Consider the following 17,999-nt stretch of genomic DNA (forward strand, 5'->3'; position numbering starts at 1 on the left):
ACACCATCAGAACCACGTCCCTTGAATGATTCATCATCACCAGAGCGTTGCTGCTCCTCTGTTGCGTGCTTATCAGATGAAAGTTCATCACCATACTTCTCCTCTGATCCATCTTTTCCACGGGCAACACCATCAGAACCACGTCCCTTGAATGATTCATCATCACCAGAGCGTTGCTGCTCCTCTGTTGCGTGCTTATCAGATGAAAGTTCATCACCATATTGTTCTTCCGATGCATGCCTCTGACCAGGATGATCACCATTATCACTTTCCAACATATCCCTGTCTCCATTAGTATATCCATTACCGTGACCATTCTCCTGGTCGTCTTCGTCCTTGTGTTCGCCACTGTGGCTACAGTCTCCGTCATCATCACCATTGTTATCGGGAGCCACATCTTCAGTGGAACGTACACGGGTGTATGAAATGACTATTTCACCCTGTTCGCAAGTCTCATCATATGGATCGTACACCTTCACAACAACGTGACCATTATCCTCAACCAGTTCAAAACGACCACTGCTTATGGTTTGCTTTTCGTGCAGAACATGTACATCAATGACGGACTGTCCACCATCTATTTCGATGAAACGTACTTCTTGATTCCATGTAACAATATGGTCACCAGTCTCTTCATCAAGCACGTTAGGGGCAACATATGTCAAGCCTTCCATGTCTCCAGCAAAGACACAAGCCTGTGCTTCTCTTAGCGGTTCTCCATCGCGGTGCCTCAGGTAAAGGCCGTGAACAACTGTAACGAAAAGCGATTCACTTGGACCTGTCCTTTCCCCAGCGGCACGTTTAACTGCCTCAAGATCAGCAGCAGCAATAGCAGCTTGTCGTGATTCCTCCAGGAACTTCTGCACTTCCGCATGGGGAGTAAGTTGCCATTCAAGTGTAATTTCACCCCACAAAACGTCTTCCTTTACCTTAGATTCCACAAGCAATACAGCAGACCCTTTGTGGTATAATTTTTCAAAATCAAGAGGTACAGCACCAACAACAACCAATTCCTCGTCTTCCTCGCTTACTTCTTCATTCTTTGGGACGCACACGAGGATATGACCAAGTTTTTTTATAGTAATAAGCTGCATCATCTGTGCAGGAGAATCAGGTAGGTAGTTATATCCCTCCTTGGTGTAGTACGGCGAAGTAGACATGGCTCCTGAACCACTTGGAACGTAAAGTGCAGATTCAGAGCAGTTATCTTCGCTATCACGCAAAACGCAAAGGACACCACCATTAAATGGAACTGTACCATTGTCAGTGTACTGAAATATGCGATGCACAACAAAGACGCAATCAACAGGACCCTCAAGATTCTTCTTTCCTTCAACGTCTTCATCCACTTCTTGTCCATCTTGTTTCACATACCAAGAAACGATCACAGCACCCATTGGTGTCTCCTTCATGCGGCCATAGCTGCAGTGCATCTCACCCTCCGGACATACTGGGAGCATTTCTTCATCACCATGGGTACGATTACGCAGAGCATATGGTGGCACCACAATACCACCAAAAACGTGATCTTGTGAAGTTGGAAGGGCGTCATCAATAACGAGAACCTCCAGTGGTTCTTCATCATTAGGGTATGGGAATTCAAAGAGTTCCTCCCATGTGCATGTCGCACCTTTACCACGAGGCACCTTCGCTGTTTGTCCCTCAAATGCACCGCAACGCACAATTACAGAAACAGGGTCACGTGGGTCAACATTGATACCCTTACCTTGGTGTACAGTAACAATAAGCCTTGTTCTGTTCGCCTCACGCTGCATCTTTCGTAGTTCATCAAGAGTCTTCGGCGGAGGTGGCACTGACGGTTGATCAAGTAAACCATCTTCAGGTTCGCGGTGGATATCCATGGTGCGTGGTTTGGAAATGCCACTGCTAATAGGCTTTGCACGCTCTTCAAAGATATCCAATTGCATTAGCCGGCGGCGTTCAAGTTCCTTCTCTTCTTTTGCTGTACGAAGAAGATGATCACGTTCTTGTGTGGGGCTTATGGCACTGCAACAGGGACATTCGTACACCTGTGGCATTTGATCATAGGAACCGATTGGTGGGTATCCCTCACGGCGAATGAGTGATGTCGCGGTGTCATCCTCGTGTGGAAGTGGTGGTCCGAAAAGAGACATTTTTCTTTTTTTTTTTGTTTTGTTTATCCCTTTTTTTTCTTTTTTTTTCCTACACTCTCAGTATCTTTCTTTCCCTTAAAATTACTTTCAGTTCCCTTTTCTTTTCTTTGATTTTTTTTTTTTGGCCGAGGACGATGATAATAATGATTACGTCACTCTAGCTGTTTTTATAGACGAATACGCACAGGAAGATAAAAAAAGGGATTTGGGATCTCCTTTTACCTTTCCTTTTTACTGCTTCTGTAAGACCCCCTGTGTGTAACTCTTATTTTTTTTTCCCCTTTCTATTCTCTTTCGTAGACCTGGTACTTTTATTTCCTCCCAAGGATTTGAAATTTTCTCGTAACAAAAAAGCGGCTGCTCTTCATAGTATAAATTATAGTATATAAAGAAAAAGAACAGAAAAAAAAAAGAGAGAGAGAGAGAGAGAAAAGAAGCAGAACGCATTAAGCAGAAAAAAAAAAAAAAACAACGATAGACAAGTGATAGTTATTAACGTATGAAAACAAAAATAAAATACATACAAATACAGCCAAATCATGCATTCATGTACGTATATCAACGCACATACATACTACATAAAGCCAACCGTTTCTTTAGGTAGCAAAGTGCAAGAGAGACATACATACACACAGAGAGAGAAAATAATATAGGAAGAGAGAACCAGAGAGTGACCTCCGTCTTCAACCTCACTTCAATCTTTCATTTTTTTTTTTTTTTATTTTCTAGGAGGGAAGAAAAGAAGGGAGGGCTGCTGTTACCTATGATTCTCTCTTTCTCTCTTTCTCTCTCTCTCTCTCTGTATGTATGCCTGTGTGTCTAAATGCACCCATTCACTTCACAAGTGCAAAACAAAATAAAAAACTGTGTACATCAATGAATTGGGAAACCCCCGAGCGAAAGTGTGTATACAGATACATTACTGGCATACGCCAGCTGAAGTAATAATAATAATAATAATAATAATAATAATAATAACAACAAAAAGAAAAGCTATAAAAAGTTCCATAACAGTAATAATAGGAAGAAAAACAAAAGTCAACAAGAACAAGAGATACAACTTCAAAATCAAGACACACATAAACACAAAGACAGACAAATAGAAAAACCATATATATATATATATATATATTTGTTGTGTTTAATGTTTACTTTAATTGTCTTGGCGTTTCTTCTTCTCATATGGAAATGGTTGTCGTTGGTGCGTAGACGTGTCCACCCTTGCTACGGAGCATTGAGATCTCCGCCATCAGTGCGTCAATCTCCTCCTGCTGTGCGGCGATGAGTAGTCTGAGATTTCTGCGGTCCTCCTCCGTGGCGACCTGCGCGCCGTCGTACATTCTCCCCACAACATTCTGCGTGGCCCGCACGAGGGCGCCGTCGACGGCGTGTTTGTCGCTTGCCTGGTCGCCGAGATCGTGGAGGAGATGTGTGTTGCGGAGCAGCGAGTCCTGCAGCCGCTCCCGCAGGCGGGCGATGGTGCGTTCGCGGCTGCGGAGGGCCCGTTCCCACGCGAGTTCCTCCGCGCGCAGCCGTTCTTTCATCTCCTCCACCGCCCGGCAGCCACTCGTGGACTCCAGCAGCTCGAGATTCACCACTTGGCCAAACTTCAGCAGCATCGCCTCATATATCTTTTCTTCCCACTGCGCGTGGAGTGCCTCCTTCGCCGCACGCTCGCGCTGCAATCGTTGAAGATCACTCGCCATGTTCTTTAGAGTTAAACGACGCTCACGCTTCTCCTCAGCCATGGTTTCAATGCGGCGATGTAAACCAGACACAACATTATCTGACACAACCACAAGATCATCGCGACAAAACGTTTCAGGGCATTTTTCATCTTCTCCAAGGCACTTTACTTGGCTACAACGAAGCATAACGAGCGTCCCTAACATGTTAAGTTGTTTTCGTTTCTCATTTTGAAAGTCTTCAATCGCTTTAAGGCACGAAGTAAGAACAGCATCATGTTGTTCTGCCAATACCACATGTTCATCTATGCTTCGCTGCATTTGTTCTTGTTTTCGTCGTGCCTCAGCAATGGAATCGGCGTAGTCCAGTCGTATCTCTCGCTTAGCTAAGACTTCACGCCAACGTTCTTCTGAACAATGAGGTGGACATACCTCCTCCCACAAGTCATCCTCATTTATTTCTTCATCATCATCATCACTTGTGATATCATCATCATCTGCAGAAATATCACCAAGATGTTTTCGTCGTTTAATCTGTCGAAGGAAAACTTTTGTAATATAAGGTATATGCTCTGGAGGAAAATTTGACTCAATAAAGTATTCCACCTCATGGCGAAAAGCTTTACTAGTATCTTGTAGTTTTTCAATCTCTTTTATTTGTTGTTGTACTCCTTTCTGTAACTCTTCCATTTCCTTTTTCCTTTTGTTACGAGAGCATTTAGCTTCTTCATACTGCCTCTGTAGTTCACGATCTTTTTGTCTAAACACTAATAGAATTTGGTATTCATGAAATAGTAATAGAGAGCGAGTGTGTGCCAAACATAAATCTGCATCTACCTTCGCACGTTCTTCATACATCTCCCATAAACGTTCATCAAACTCTTTCATTATAGCATTCACACGGCATAATAATTGACGTCGTTCCGCAATCAACAATTCTCTCTCCATATTCTGTTCTTCCTCCTCTGCTTCTGTTGGTTTTACATTCTCAAGTTTCACACGTAAATCGTAATCCATCCGTTCACGGACAGCAGCTGCTGCGAGGAAAGCTGTACTCTGCGAACGTGAAGCCTTTGGTGCTGCTGATGAGAATCGAAGATTTTTTGAGCGACGAGACGTACTAGGACGACCTTCACCAACTGATATTCGAGTACTAGTGCGTTTCGTACTGGCACTATCATTATCTATTATTTCACTATGCAATGAAGCTCTGCCTGCAGGATTGGGGGAGGCTCCACTTACTCCACTATTAACATTGGTTTGAGCAGTAGTAACACTGGTAGTATCACCGGCGGCAAGATCAGCACCAAAACCACGTTGAGCCTTTTTCGCCATTTCTTCACGTTCCTTCTCTAATTGTCTTTGCTTCGCAAATGCATCAAGACCGTCACGGTCAACAGTGAAACGTTTCTCTGGTAACTCAATATCTTGTAATGTAATATCAGCAGCTGGAATAGTATCATCTTTTAATTTTTCATTAATAGCACGTATACGAGCCAAAAAGATATTAAGAGATGCACAAAGTTTTGCCTTTTCATCCCTCATCAATAAAAGTTTTTTTGTAAAAGAGCTACGCAAATCTACTAAAACTCTCTCAAGTTTAATTAATTGACGCAATTTCGCCACTGCAGATGGAACCAAGTGATATAAAGGATCTGTACGAAGTACAAAGTCACCACGTCGAGCAATCTCAAATTTCAATTCTTCATCTAATCGTTCTGACTCTTTCTCAGGATCAGGTTTATGTGAAAGAAGAATTTCATGTCCCTTCTTTCTACGACGACGTTCTTCACGACGATCATCCAATTTATCAAGATGTTGACGCATAGTTGATGTTAATACTTCTCCATCTCCTCTGTTGTGTTTTTGACGTTCTTGTTGTTGTTTCTGTTCTTCAAGAAGTAACCATTCTGTTATAGCGGCAGCTGTAGATAACGCTAGATTACACAAAGAATCTTCATTTACCTCAACATGTTTGCTTTTGTTATCGTTATTAGCGAATGAATTTTCAAGTCCTACTCCATCATCTTTATCTGACTCTAAAAGTTCTGTTATCTTCGCTTCAAAACGTTCAATCGCTTCAGTAGGATCTGGAGTTCGAAATGATGCTACTGCAAACTCTTGAGAAAAGCTATAAACAAGAAATCTATCATAAATTAGATTATCAATAAATCGTTTACGCATTTTAGTTGTTCGTACATCTTCTCGTGCCAGTTCAAGAGCTGTATCCATACGAGAGTCACGAACACGTTTTGCCTTTTCCTCTTCTAAATCTTTTATGATCTGTGGATGTAGAATCATTTCATTTTCTGAAAGTTGCAAATCTTTTGGAATTTCACTATTCTCTTTAAGTAACTCCGCATATTTTGCATGTACAACATGCAACTTATCAAGAAAGGCTTCAAGTTCACATTGTTTTGCTTCTTCTGCACGACGACGATCATCTTCCTCTTTTTGTTCACTAATAGATAGTGGAATAGGTTCTGGTACCACAACTTCCTCTGCATGTAGAGATGGATACATAGAATCAATTTGTGGTCGTGCGGGTGCATTACAACCATCTAGTAATTGTGCCACAACAAGACCATCTGAACCTGCAGAAACCAACATAGTATCATCAAAGGAAGTACAAGCAGCAGCAATATGACCATCCAATCGATCATGTGCAGAACTCACCAAAATACAATTTTGTTTCCATTGATAGGAGTCATCAAGAGTTCGAATAAACATTTGGGCTCCTTCACATATAACGACCAAAGAATGCTTAGAAACACTAAGAGAGGCATCTAATGGGATAAGATCACGGTAGCATAAATTTATTATTGGTTCCTCTACATAATCCGGTGGTTCAATGCCTGTAGGAGGGAGTGGTGGAAGTTCTGTTAGACCATCATAACGAATATTTGTATTATATTCATATAAAAGCTCCACACCACCTGCTCCAATAGCAAAAGAACCATCTGGTAATGGACAAATAACTCGCACAGGCCAAGGTCCAAGGTCTTCTTCTTCTTCCTCTTCCATGACATCTTCTTCTCTTTCTCCAGGAACAAGGTTTATAGGCCTTTTCTCTGCCACTTTACGTTGTCGAATACCAACAAGAGCGTAAGTGCATGGAAACTCAAAAGAAATACTTTGATCTACATCTTTCATAGTGGCTGCACGTACAGCAAGAATTTTACCAGATTCATGACCCACCAAACAAGTTGATGTCGCATCATCCCAGGCTACACAAAGAGGATTCGGTACTGGAAGTTGACAATAACCGATAGGAATGAGTGAATTTAATTCTGGTTCAATGTTAAAAAAGAATAAGGCACCGGATTCTGAAAGAGTACAGAGACGACGTTCTTCTTTATCCACTGCAAACGTTTTAAGACCTGCATTATGTGGACGCCATTGACCAAGCAATGCGAATCCTGATTTTCCCCGCTGTAGTAATCGTACAGTACCATCATCACAACAAGCCACAAATTTCATTCCCGTCTTATCACTTTGAAAGAAACGGAGACCCACCACAGTGTTGGGATCTGGTGGTTGTAAACAATACACCTCACGTGGTGTCACGTAATCAATGAGACGAATAGAACCATCCTCACCTCCAGTCACAATAGTATGATCACATGGAGATAAGGCCGCACTCGTGATAGCTCCACCATTAAAACGTAAAGCTGCCACTGCAGGTTCATTCATTTGTTTTGGTAAACCTGAAAGTATTTCATCTGGATGTAAGAATGGTAAATGCCATAAACTTCCTGTGCTATCTAATACAACCCATTCATTTGTATCGCGAGAATGGGTAACGGCACGAATACGTGCATTTTCATCCACAAGTACTTCACACAAACAAACAGGAGCATACAATGGTGGTATACCTTCTCCCTCAGCTCTTTCTAATTCACTAACACGCCAGTAACGCATACATCCATCATCTCCGGCTGTCAGTAATACACTTCCATTTCCCAAAAGTTGTACAACGTTTATAGGGCCTGCATGACAAGGGATATAAGCATAACTTTGTAAAGCCAATCCAGCGGCTTCCTCTTCATCTCCTTCTATTTCCTTCACAACATCACTTGCGAAACAGCAGCGCACAAGATCTCCTTCCCAAATTAGAATAAGACCATCTTCTGTTCCCGAAAGTACTTTACCATCGGGCAATACAGCAAAACCGGGTACATTACTGATATCTAGTCGTCCAAACTTACCGAGAAGTCCTTGAAGTTTTAATCCTGTAAACGTTTTTGCCATTGACCAAAACTTAATGTGTCCCGCTCCACCAGTGACGAGAACGCCACTATCAAATTGACTGAATGCGACGGAATAAACATCTGCACTGTGACACTTATTGCGAAGAATCATCCCACGCGTTTTCCAATCCCACACCGCAAGTGAGAAGTCCGGGTACATTCCAACAGTTGCCATCATTGTTCCATCAGCGTTAAAGCAGCAGGCACTAAATCCTTTTGTCGCTCCACCAACAAACTCTCCCATTTCAACTCGTGATGGCCAACTGTATGCTCGAATAAGGGGATTTTGTGGTCTCTTCTCACAAACCACAAAATATTTTCGTGATGGGTGAACTGCAATAGCACCAACTCCACCATCTATAGGTCCAGGCATGGATTCTATTTTGCCTGTACTTACATCCACAAACATAATAAATCTTCCGGAAGCCATTAAAACCATAGAACCAGTAAGGGCACACACGCCATTGTACCGCGTAGACTGAATACCAAGATGGGAGTAAAACCGAGTCCCAATCTTCGCTTCTGGATACACATGCAGTGGTGGTTTTTCCTTGGTTCCTTCCGTTGGTAGTGCCATCATTGCAAGTATGATTCTACAATTTTCTTATCACCAAAAGAAAAGAAAAAAGAAAAGAAAAGAAGGGAAAAAACAGAACATAACATCAACGTGGAATTACAATAATAATAATAATAAACAACCATGAAGTACACACGAAAAGAAAAAATAAATAATGTAAACTTGAATAAAAGAGAGTATTAATATATTTCTCAAATAATTTACACCATAAAAAACACACTTCCATTGTTTGTTTGTTTTTTTAAACTTGTTTTTTTTTTTTTTTTTCGTTTGATAGATAGAGAGATAGAAAGGGAGGGGTGTGTACACAGACATATATATGTGTATAAGAAAATTCATGGCAGACATTTCCTTCATTTTAATTTCATAAAAGGAATATTACTGCTAACAAACACCTAGACGTGTTCTAAGCTCCGTAAGTGTGATGACAGGGTGTACGCCTTCTCCCTTCGCTAGTTCAACGACATTTTGTGAATCTGTCATTAAGGCAACTTTTTTATGACCTAAACGTCGAATTTCATGAAATAATTGTATGCATGATAATTGCTGTCGTTGCTTCTGTTTATTTTGTTGTTTTTCTTTTTCTTGATGTGGATTTGTAGAACTGAGAGAAGCATTATTACCTGCTATCAACTGAATGGCGAGAGAAAGGGGCAACACCACAAGCCAGTTATATTGTGTTAACCATTCTATAAGTAATTGCCGTGCGGTGTGTGTGAGTTCTTTAGAAGTACAAACATCAAAAGGAACAAGCGCCACGGCTCCTGTTTTCGCTGCGTAATTACTCATCATCTTCACAAAGGCTGCGGCCAGCGGGGCACTATTCGCTAAAGCCCCAACAGCACTCTCATCAAGAACAGTACCGTACACCTGCGGAGATGCGAAGAGTGTGGTCAAGACACTTTCCACCGTGACCGCAGTGGATCCAACACCACTACCAGAAGGACGATTTACTTTATCATTCACAACATCATCACGTAAATGAAAAAGTGAGGCTAAAGGTCGTGACTGCATCATATTAGAAAAAACATCTAATAATACATTCGATGGATGTAAAGCATAATATAAAGCTTCCAAGTTAAAAGGTTCAAATAGGACGGCATAACTAGATGCAATACGGGTATCTGAAAGACGTGGTGAAGCCTGCAGTACTGATAACAATGTACATATAAAAGCGTGAGCCCCTGAATGTCTACCTTGATCCATAATGGCTGTGAAAATATTCATGCAAAGAGATGCATCTCCATCTCTTGCAGATAATCGTGCAACACATTCACAAAAGTGCAATTCTAATTTTTCTTTAATACTGTTCTTATTATGATTATTATGATGATGATTTTGATTGTGATGATGATGATGATGATTAACATTTGTATTCAAGTTGATTGGGAACAAACTAGCCTCCCCATGACGTTGGATTACATACAACATTAACATAGCGGAGGATTGACGCAACAACGTTGAAAGATAATGCGACATTTCTTCCACATCACACAACATCTCTGCAACTCGTGTGGCGGATATTAAAGTGGGTGTAGATAACGCACACATGGCGAGAAAGACAATACAAAGTCTATGGTAATCTCCTTCCTCATCACAGAACCGTAAAAAGGCATCAAATGCGGCTTGTGTAAGCCGAAGTTGTGCGGCATAGGCGTGTTTAACAAAATCTCCACAATACAATAGTCGTTCTCTCACCGTGAATGGAGGACCATTCTCGCGTCCACTACTCTCTTCATCTGCGCGAGCACACATTACTTGAATTAACTCACTAAGAAAAGCCCCAAGTCTCAATTCCGATGCCGTATCATTCGGTGGTGTATTACGACCACTTAAAAGTTCTGTCTGTACAAATCCCACAATACTGCGAATGGGTGCCTGACTCTTCAGCAAAGCCTGTCCGTAATAAACAACAAGAGATCCACTCATTGGACCATCATCCCGTACACGGTATAATACTTGTCCAAACAACTCCACCAAAGAACGATCCAATGGCGCTGGCATCTGACGAGCGACTTTATCCAATTCACAGCAGAGAGACGACCACACACTCGTGGGAACAGTACCATTCGTCACTAATGGGGCCAGTGAAAACACCACACGGGCGGCCCGCTGTGGATGTCCCTTCAGTCCCTCCACTATTTTAAGAAGTGTCCAAATAGAAAGCGCAGGGGAATCCATCACGAGATCCTCCGCCATGTCTGCAATCATTTCTGTGCGGTGTAATTCCTTCAGTCGGGCGAGGGCGCCGTGCACAGTGGCAAGACTTGGCGTCACGCCCAGTCGCCTGTCGAGTGCGAGTCGTGCTTGAATGTCTTCTGCAGATCGCGGCTTCTCCAACCAGCGGAGGGTCTCCTGTCGGCGGCGGGCAATATCAATGGGGTGCCGCAATACCCGCAAGAGCGGCCGGACAACGGCGGGGTGTTCACATCCCAACGCATCATCCAAACGGCGGCGTTTCTGCAGACAATAACTATTCGGCAACGCCGCACTACCACCAGTTGTACTACTAACATTGATGTGATTATTATTATTATTATTATTATTATTATTATTATTATTATTATTGATAATATGGTTGTAATTATGGTTGCTACTATTTTTATTCTTGTTACTATTCTCGTCGTTTGGGGTGGAGGTGGGGTCGGAGAAGGCACGGAAGCGTACAGAGCATGGGAGATGACAGGCACTCGGCTCTTCCACAATGAGAAGATTAGACATCGCCCCATCATCACTCCATTCCTCTTCCATTGCGGTCACCAACACACACACACTCACTTTCTGTTTTTTTCTTCTTTTTTTTTTCTTGTATTGTTTTTTTTTTTGTTTGTTTCTTCCTCTCTTTGTCTTTCCTTACTTATATTTCCCTCTTCACACAGCAAGCAGAAGAACAAGAAGAAAGAAATAAAAAAAGAAAAAAGAAGGTAATTAAAAATACAGATGTAGGGGTCAAAACTGTATTGACTTGGAGAGAAAAGGATACTTTTTTCAAGGGAGTCTTCCCACAGAGAGAGAGAGAGAGAATATTCTCCAATGAGTAAAGCTGATATGCATAACTGAACAGTAAAGAGGGGATACGGGGGGGAAGGGAAGGAAGAAGAATAGAATAAATGATCATAGGTATAAATGATGGATAACCGTCAACAAAGATAACATCATAGAAAAGTAGGTAAAGAAACTTCAAAAAAGAATGCTAATAACAAAAGGTCAAACAAACGGATATATATATATATATATATATATATATATATATCTGGCGAGAAAAAAAAAAGTGAGCAGATAAACAGAACAAAAAATTTGAGAGGCATGGGAATATAATAAAGAAAACATAAATATAAAGTTAAAAACATGCATGAAGAAGTTCTATTTTTTTTTTTTTAAAGAAACAATAATAATATTGTTATTTTAACTGTGACCATTTTTTATAATCGCAGCAACCCTAAGTTTTTTATTCTTTTTCTTACTCTTTATTCAATAAAAACACCGGTGCAAATCAGGAGATGCACCTTCAGAGAAGAAAAAAAAAAAAAAAAAACAGCATGAGGGCCACAAATAGGGAATTACTGCCTGAAGAGATTTGCAACTTCACACAACCCAAATTTATTACCCTTCCACCAAGACGGTGAACACTCACCGTATACATATATACGTAAACATATATTTATATATATATATAAACACACTATGCAAAAATATTTTAATATAAAGAAAAAAAAAAGAAACAGCACACAGAAAGAAGACCAAAGAGCATCCTTTTTTTTTTTTTTTTTTTTTTTTTTTTTTTTTTTTTTTTTTTTATTTGCTTCCTAGGTCTCCCTCAATTAATTTTATTAGAATATAAAAATACAACACACACAAAACAAAACAAAAACAAAACAAAAAACCATAGTACAGTTCAAAAGTTCCACTTCACATCCCTTTTTTTCTTTTTTTTTTTTATTTTTGTTGTTTGGTTTTCCCTTTTACTCTCTGTCTCTCTCTCTCTCAATTTATCTATATTCCACTCATCTGCTTCTTTTTTCTTCCTTATTCTTCTTCTTCCCGTTAGAGCCGTATGAAGAGACACATCTGCAATCACACATTCATAGTTTAATTACCACAACACTAACAATAGTGTAGGAAAAAATGAGAAAACCCATGTCATCATCAACAACCTCCTCTCCCCACCCTCAACAAAAAGAAAAAAAAAGACTAACATAAATATATATATATATATATATATATATATATATATATATACAATGTTGTTGTTGTTTATTAAGAAAAGATAAAAAAAAAAAAAAAGAAGCAAAGAAAAAAAATGAAAGTACAAATTACACATACTTTTATTTATATCTTTGGTGTCCGAATCAGTTAGAATGAAGGAGACACACAAAAAGAACAAAAAAGAAAAAACCTCTGACAACAGATAGTATAATATGCTGTGATCATTGCTGACAAGAGTGTTTTGTATACAAATGTATTACAATATATATATATATATATACATAATTATATATATTTATGTATATACAGGCGTATGTGCCAGCATATTTTTTTTTTTTTTTTTTGAGGCTCTAACAGCAAGAAAAAAAAAAAAACTTCCACACTTCAAACATGTCCTTTACACCTTCGCAACCTTTGCTCCTCAGCATTGTCTCATTCCACAAATAAAAAGAAAAAAAACAGCAATCCCAGCAGAAAGAAAAGATATTGTTTATATATATATATATATATATATATATATACATATATATACATATACATCGTAGCAACCAACACAAACACACGAGTGAAAACAATACCAAATACCACGAAATTGCCAAAGAGAGAAAGAGAACGAATTACTACTTACTTAAAGCTGTGAACATCTCTCTCAACTGCGGCAACAAATAGAACAACAACAACAACAACAACACGTACAGCGAGAGAGAGAGAGAGAGAGGGACGAAGATGCAGACGAACTAATAAAGAACTAACGGTGTCTAAAAAGAAATCCGACCCCTTCTATATGATATTCCATTTGGGTTCATTGTATCTCTCATAGAACAGATCTGTATCTATCTATCTAACTATATCTCTCTCTCTATCCTTCTTTCTTTCGGTTTTTCTGTAGACTCACGGTATTGCCCGTCGCTGTGCCCGTTCCAACGCAGCCCGTTGCAGCATTGCCTTTATATCCATATTTTGTGCCCCGGCCAAATACGGCAGCGGCGCCGGTGGATTATTCGACGGTCTGTGAAAGAATGGATTGAGACATGAGGCCACAGACTCCGAGTCCATCTGACTACGCTTCCGCACACGGTGTTCATTCATATGATGACTCGCCTCCGTTCGTGTGTCTTCCTCACGTGTTGGCAGCGAAATGCCTGCGATGGCGTGTGTGTTTGGAAAACTGCGGTGTGCGATGGAACTACTTGCGGGAACTCCCGCGGCCGTGGCGTCAATGTGCGGCGGTGTGGCGTCCGTGACGGCCGGCTGTCGTGATGGGACGCGCGCTGTTGGGATCGCCTGCAGAGACGTGGAGGTGGAGAGACGCGAGCGGCGCTGCTGCAGTGAAGTTGGCGTTGCGGGGGAGTTGTAGCCGCCGTTGATGTTTTTGTACATGAGATACGACGGCTGTCCACGGCGATAGGGCCGCAGCAGCGGTACGTGATGTGTCTCTTTTGACGTTCGCTTCAGTGGGGCCTGATAGGGATAATGTTGTTGTGGATGTGGATGGGCTTGGGCGTGTGATTGATATTGGGATTGATATTGTTGGAATGGAAGTTGGAGTTGTGATAGTGAGGATGATGGTTGTATCATCATTGGGGCTATTTGGTTTGTTGGTGGAAGTAACGGTTTTCTCTCTACGGAAAGATTCCCATGCGGCTGTGCAGTCATAATAATATTGTTATTATTATTATTATTATTATTATTATTATTATTATTGTTGGTCGTTGCCGTTGTTGTTGTTGTTGTTGTTGTCGCTGTAGTAGTAGTAGTAGTAGTAGTGATGGGTGTTGTTGTTGTTGGTATTGGTGTTAGTGTTGTTTCCTTCGCTAATCCTAATGCTGGCAGTTGTGGTTGTGGAATCTCCACTGGGGTCGGTCCATCAAACTTCCGCAAAGCCGCAATCGCCGGTGGGAGAAGTCCCTGACGAAGAAGAGTTTCAATATAATTTTTCGGCATCACATCTGCTAACATCCATTCCCGAAGACGACGTTGGATAATAGGAAGTTCTATTAATTCCTCTAATTTAATCCGTTGTGAGGGCTCTTTGGTTAAGAGACGAGGTACAATATTTCGCATCTCTGCTGTATAGATTTGAGGAACTGGATCATATTGAACTTTAAGAATACGCTGCATTAATCCTTTCATACTACTTGCGTTGAATGGATGTTTAAGTGTTAGAAGTTCATAAAGAACTACACCAAGTGCCCATACATCACTACGATGATCATATGGACGTTCTAATATAAGTTCAGGTGAAAGATAATATGGAGTTCCTACAAATGTTTTGGCTTGATCATATGTACCACTAAGTGTTCGCGCTATCCCAAAATCACCAAGTTTTACAATATTCTGACTTGTTAAAAATACATTCTGTGATTTTATATCACGGTGTAAGATCTTGCGTTGGTGAATATAGGAGAGACTTAGTATCATTTGAATAAGCCAATCAAGTACCTGCGATTCCCGAAAGTTTACACCATAAGATTTCTTTATACGTGTACTTAAATCACCACTATCAGCAAATTCCATGACAATGCATAGATAATCAGACCTACGTGAGAGAAAACTATCCACGTAATTAATAATATTAGGATGACGTAAGGAACTCAATACGTGTGCCTCATTTAAACTCTGCTGCCGTTCTTTCCTATTCATCTTGCTAAGGTCTACTTGTTTGATCACATAATACTTACCATCCTCGTTGTTGCGGGCAAGCACACAGGCTCCCATGTTGCCCTTTCCAATATTTCGGACCTTTGTGAACTTTTCCATTTTCTACCTACTAATAACAAGAGAATTCTCTTCTTTTTCTTCTTTTTTTTTCTCTATTCTCTATTCTCTCTCTTTCTTTCTCTTTTTGTAATTTCTTCTCTATTATATCGTTTCGTATATATATATATATATATATATTCCTTCACTCGCTTAGATCTCCTTTACTTAACGAAGAACAAAGCGGGGGATCCCCACAACACACTCTCTGCTCCCGTGCGTTAATAGTTTAAATCTCACGTAATAAATCACACCAACTGTGTACGCGCGAGTTTGCAAACGCAAACGGGAAGAGATATTTTTCTATTCTCCACTGAATATATATATATATATATATACAAGCAAAGAGAGATGTTTTGATTTGTAGGAATTCCAAATATAGAGAAGAACTACTAAATAGAAAGAAAGAATTCAAAAAGATTCTTGAGTCCTTCTAGTGTGTGTCTCTGGTACCTTTTTTTTCTTCTCTGCCCGTCAACACACAATTGGCAGATAAAACTACACGCAGACACACACACACAAAAGGTAAGAAAGAATGACACTCAAGAGTTTCCTACCCTTTTGCTTGTTTAAGTAAAAATAAAAAGAAAAAAAAAAGAAAAGAAAAGAAAAAATTCAAGAGACAGTTTATTAATAACATTTACACCAACAGAGAATCATAATGACACATATAATGAAATAAATGTATAAAAGAAAAAAAAAAAAACATATATATAATAATAAGAAACAAAGAGAATACTCTCTTACACTCCCTCTTCAATTGTCTCTATTGACGCAAAAATAATGCATTTGAAAGTCCTAATAGTAAAATGCATACACAAACACAAACACAATCATACTGAGACAGAGAGACATAATAATAATGATAATAATAATAATGATAGTAAGTAAAGACAAATAACTAAAAACAAAAAAAAAAAAAGAAACCCTTCAATATGAATTTAAAATATTGAAGGGACTAGGAGAAAATGAAGGCGGCGCACAAAAACATTTCTACTTGGATCCCAACTCCAATACACCTCTTCACCTCATATCTTTAGTGGCGAGATTCCCTCATTTCCAGAGAAAAATAAAAATGGAATGAGAAAACAGACAGAAAACCCCCACAAAGAATAATAATAATAATAATAATAATAATAATAATAATAAAGAAGAAATGAGTCTCTTCCCATTGGCATCGTCCGTCTTCCATATATATATATATATCTCTGCATACACCCCACTACTTTCCCCTCTCCTCTCCTCCCCTACAAAAAAAGCATTCCCAGACTTTTTTTTTTTTTTATAAAAGAATAAGGACAAGGACAAGGACAGACAGGAAATAATAATAAAAAAAAAAAAATGTACTCTGAGCCTCATACTATTTCCTTCTTTCTTTCTTTTCCTTCTAGAAACCATCCACACACACACACACACACACATCCCTCCCCACCTCTTATTTAGTTAAAAAGGAGTTGCAGCATAGCGATAGTGATAAAGACTGGAATCAGTGTCATGCAGTGTGTGTGCAGTACTACCCAGTAGGCAATAAACGTCCATCCCGCCACGTGTGCGCAGTTGTGGCCGTTATATCCCATCGTCGCATAGCAACAGGCCCACAACATCAGAAACACCGCAATAATGCCGGACATCACACGATTGACAACAGACACTGTAGATTGCTCTGCCGCTATCCAATGCCGCATGAACATTTTTCCCGGAACCACCGCAGACACCTTTCGTCGATCCTGTTGGATTTGAAGTATTTCCTCCTCTTCTGGGGTGAGTTTGCGCGTAAAGCAGTCGGAGAAGTCGTGATGGGTCTGGGCGTGATGACCCTGACGGAGAGCCATCGTGAGGGCCGGGAAGGCACACCTCACCATTCCATTATTTCTGGTAGAGAGAACGAGTCGAAACATTATTTCTGTATATATATATATATATACGCAATTGTTTTTTTTTTCTTTTTCTTTTTCTTTTTCTACTAATATATTACTTCAGTTTACTTTCTTGATATTGCTTACACCTTGTTGATCCTAACCCTTTATATATTTATCTAGTGATGAAAAAAAAAAAAAAAAACAAATAAGAAAGAAATATAAATATAAATATCCACTATTTCCTTTTTTGGTTGTTAACATCCATAAAACATAAAAATGAAAATTCCCCTCAAAAAAAAATGGTCACTTTTCGCAGCAGAGAGAAATGAAGAAAGAATGCTAAGAAAATAATAATAATAATAATTCAATGTCAATACCAAGAGTTAATCAATTCTTCATATTACTTCTTATAATTGATTATTTTTTTTTTCTTTCATTTTACTATTGCAGATTTAGATTGTTTCTAAGCACATTTAGTTCAATATAAACAATGTGAGAAAGGTGTCATGTACACAAAAAAAAAAAAAAAG

The 17,999-nt window shown here is 39.7% G+C and overlaps 5 protein-coding genes across 5 annotated transcripts; all 5 read right to left on the bottom strand.

The window, feature by feature from the left end:
- Nucleotides 1-2: 2 nt before the first annotated feature.
- Nucleotides 3-2,135, bottom strand: TM35_000291160 (uncharacterized protein; the record flags this gene model as incomplete). Its single annotated transcript, XM_029028273.1, has 1 exon — nucleotides 3-2,135. A coding segment is annotated over one exon (2,133 nt), but the record flags the coding sequence as incomplete, so codon positions are not given.
- Nucleotides 2,136-3,313: 1,178 nt separating this feature from the next.
- TM35_000291170 (flagellar associated protein) lies at nucleotides 3,314-8,650 on the bottom strand (the record flags this gene model as incomplete). Its single annotated transcript, XM_029028274.1, has 1 exon — nucleotides 3,314-8,650. The coding sequence occupies one exon, from the start codon at nucleotides 8,648-8,650 to the stop codon at nucleotides 3,314-3,316; it is 5,337 nt and encodes a 1,778-aa protein (XP_028880301.1).
- A 381-nt stretch (nucleotides 8,651-9,031) lies between these two features.
- TM35_000291180 (uncharacterized protein) lies at nucleotides 9,032-11,398 on the bottom strand (the record flags this gene model as incomplete). The annotated part of the gene is made up of 1 exon (XM_029028275.1): nucleotides 9,032-11,398. One exon carries the CDS (start codon nucleotides 11,396-11,398, stop codon nucleotides 9,032-9,034), a length of 2,367 nt encoding a protein of 788 aa, XP_028880302.1.
- Nucleotides 11,399-13,744: 2,346 nt separating this feature from the next.
- On the bottom strand, nucleotides 13,745-15,613 carry TM35_000291190 (putative protein kinase; the record flags this gene model as incomplete). The annotated part of the gene is made up of 1 exon (XM_029028276.1): nucleotides 13,745-15,613. One exon carries the CDS (start codon nucleotides 15,611-15,613, stop codon nucleotides 13,745-13,747), a length of 1,869 nt encoding a protein of 622 aa, XP_028880303.1.
- A 1,436-nt stretch (nucleotides 15,614-17,049) lies between these two features.
- Nucleotides 17,050-17,508, bottom strand: TM35_000291200 (uncharacterized protein; the record flags this gene model as incomplete). Its single annotated transcript, XM_029028277.1, has 1 exon — nucleotides 17,050-17,508. One exon carries the CDS (start codon nucleotides 17,506-17,508, stop codon nucleotides 17,050-17,052), a length of 459 nt encoding a protein of 152 aa, XP_028880304.1.
- Between the last annotated feature and the right edge of the window lie 491 nt (nucleotides 17,509-17,999).

The sequence above is a fragment of the Trypanosoma theileri genome (assembly GCF_002087225.1).
Source record: "Trypanosoma theileri isolate Edinburgh chromosome Unknown TM35_Tth_29_V1, whole genome shotgun sequence".
Taxonomy (NCBI): Eukaryota; Euglenozoa; class Kinetoplastea; order Trypanosomatida; family Trypanosomatidae; genus Trypanosoma; species Trypanosoma theileri.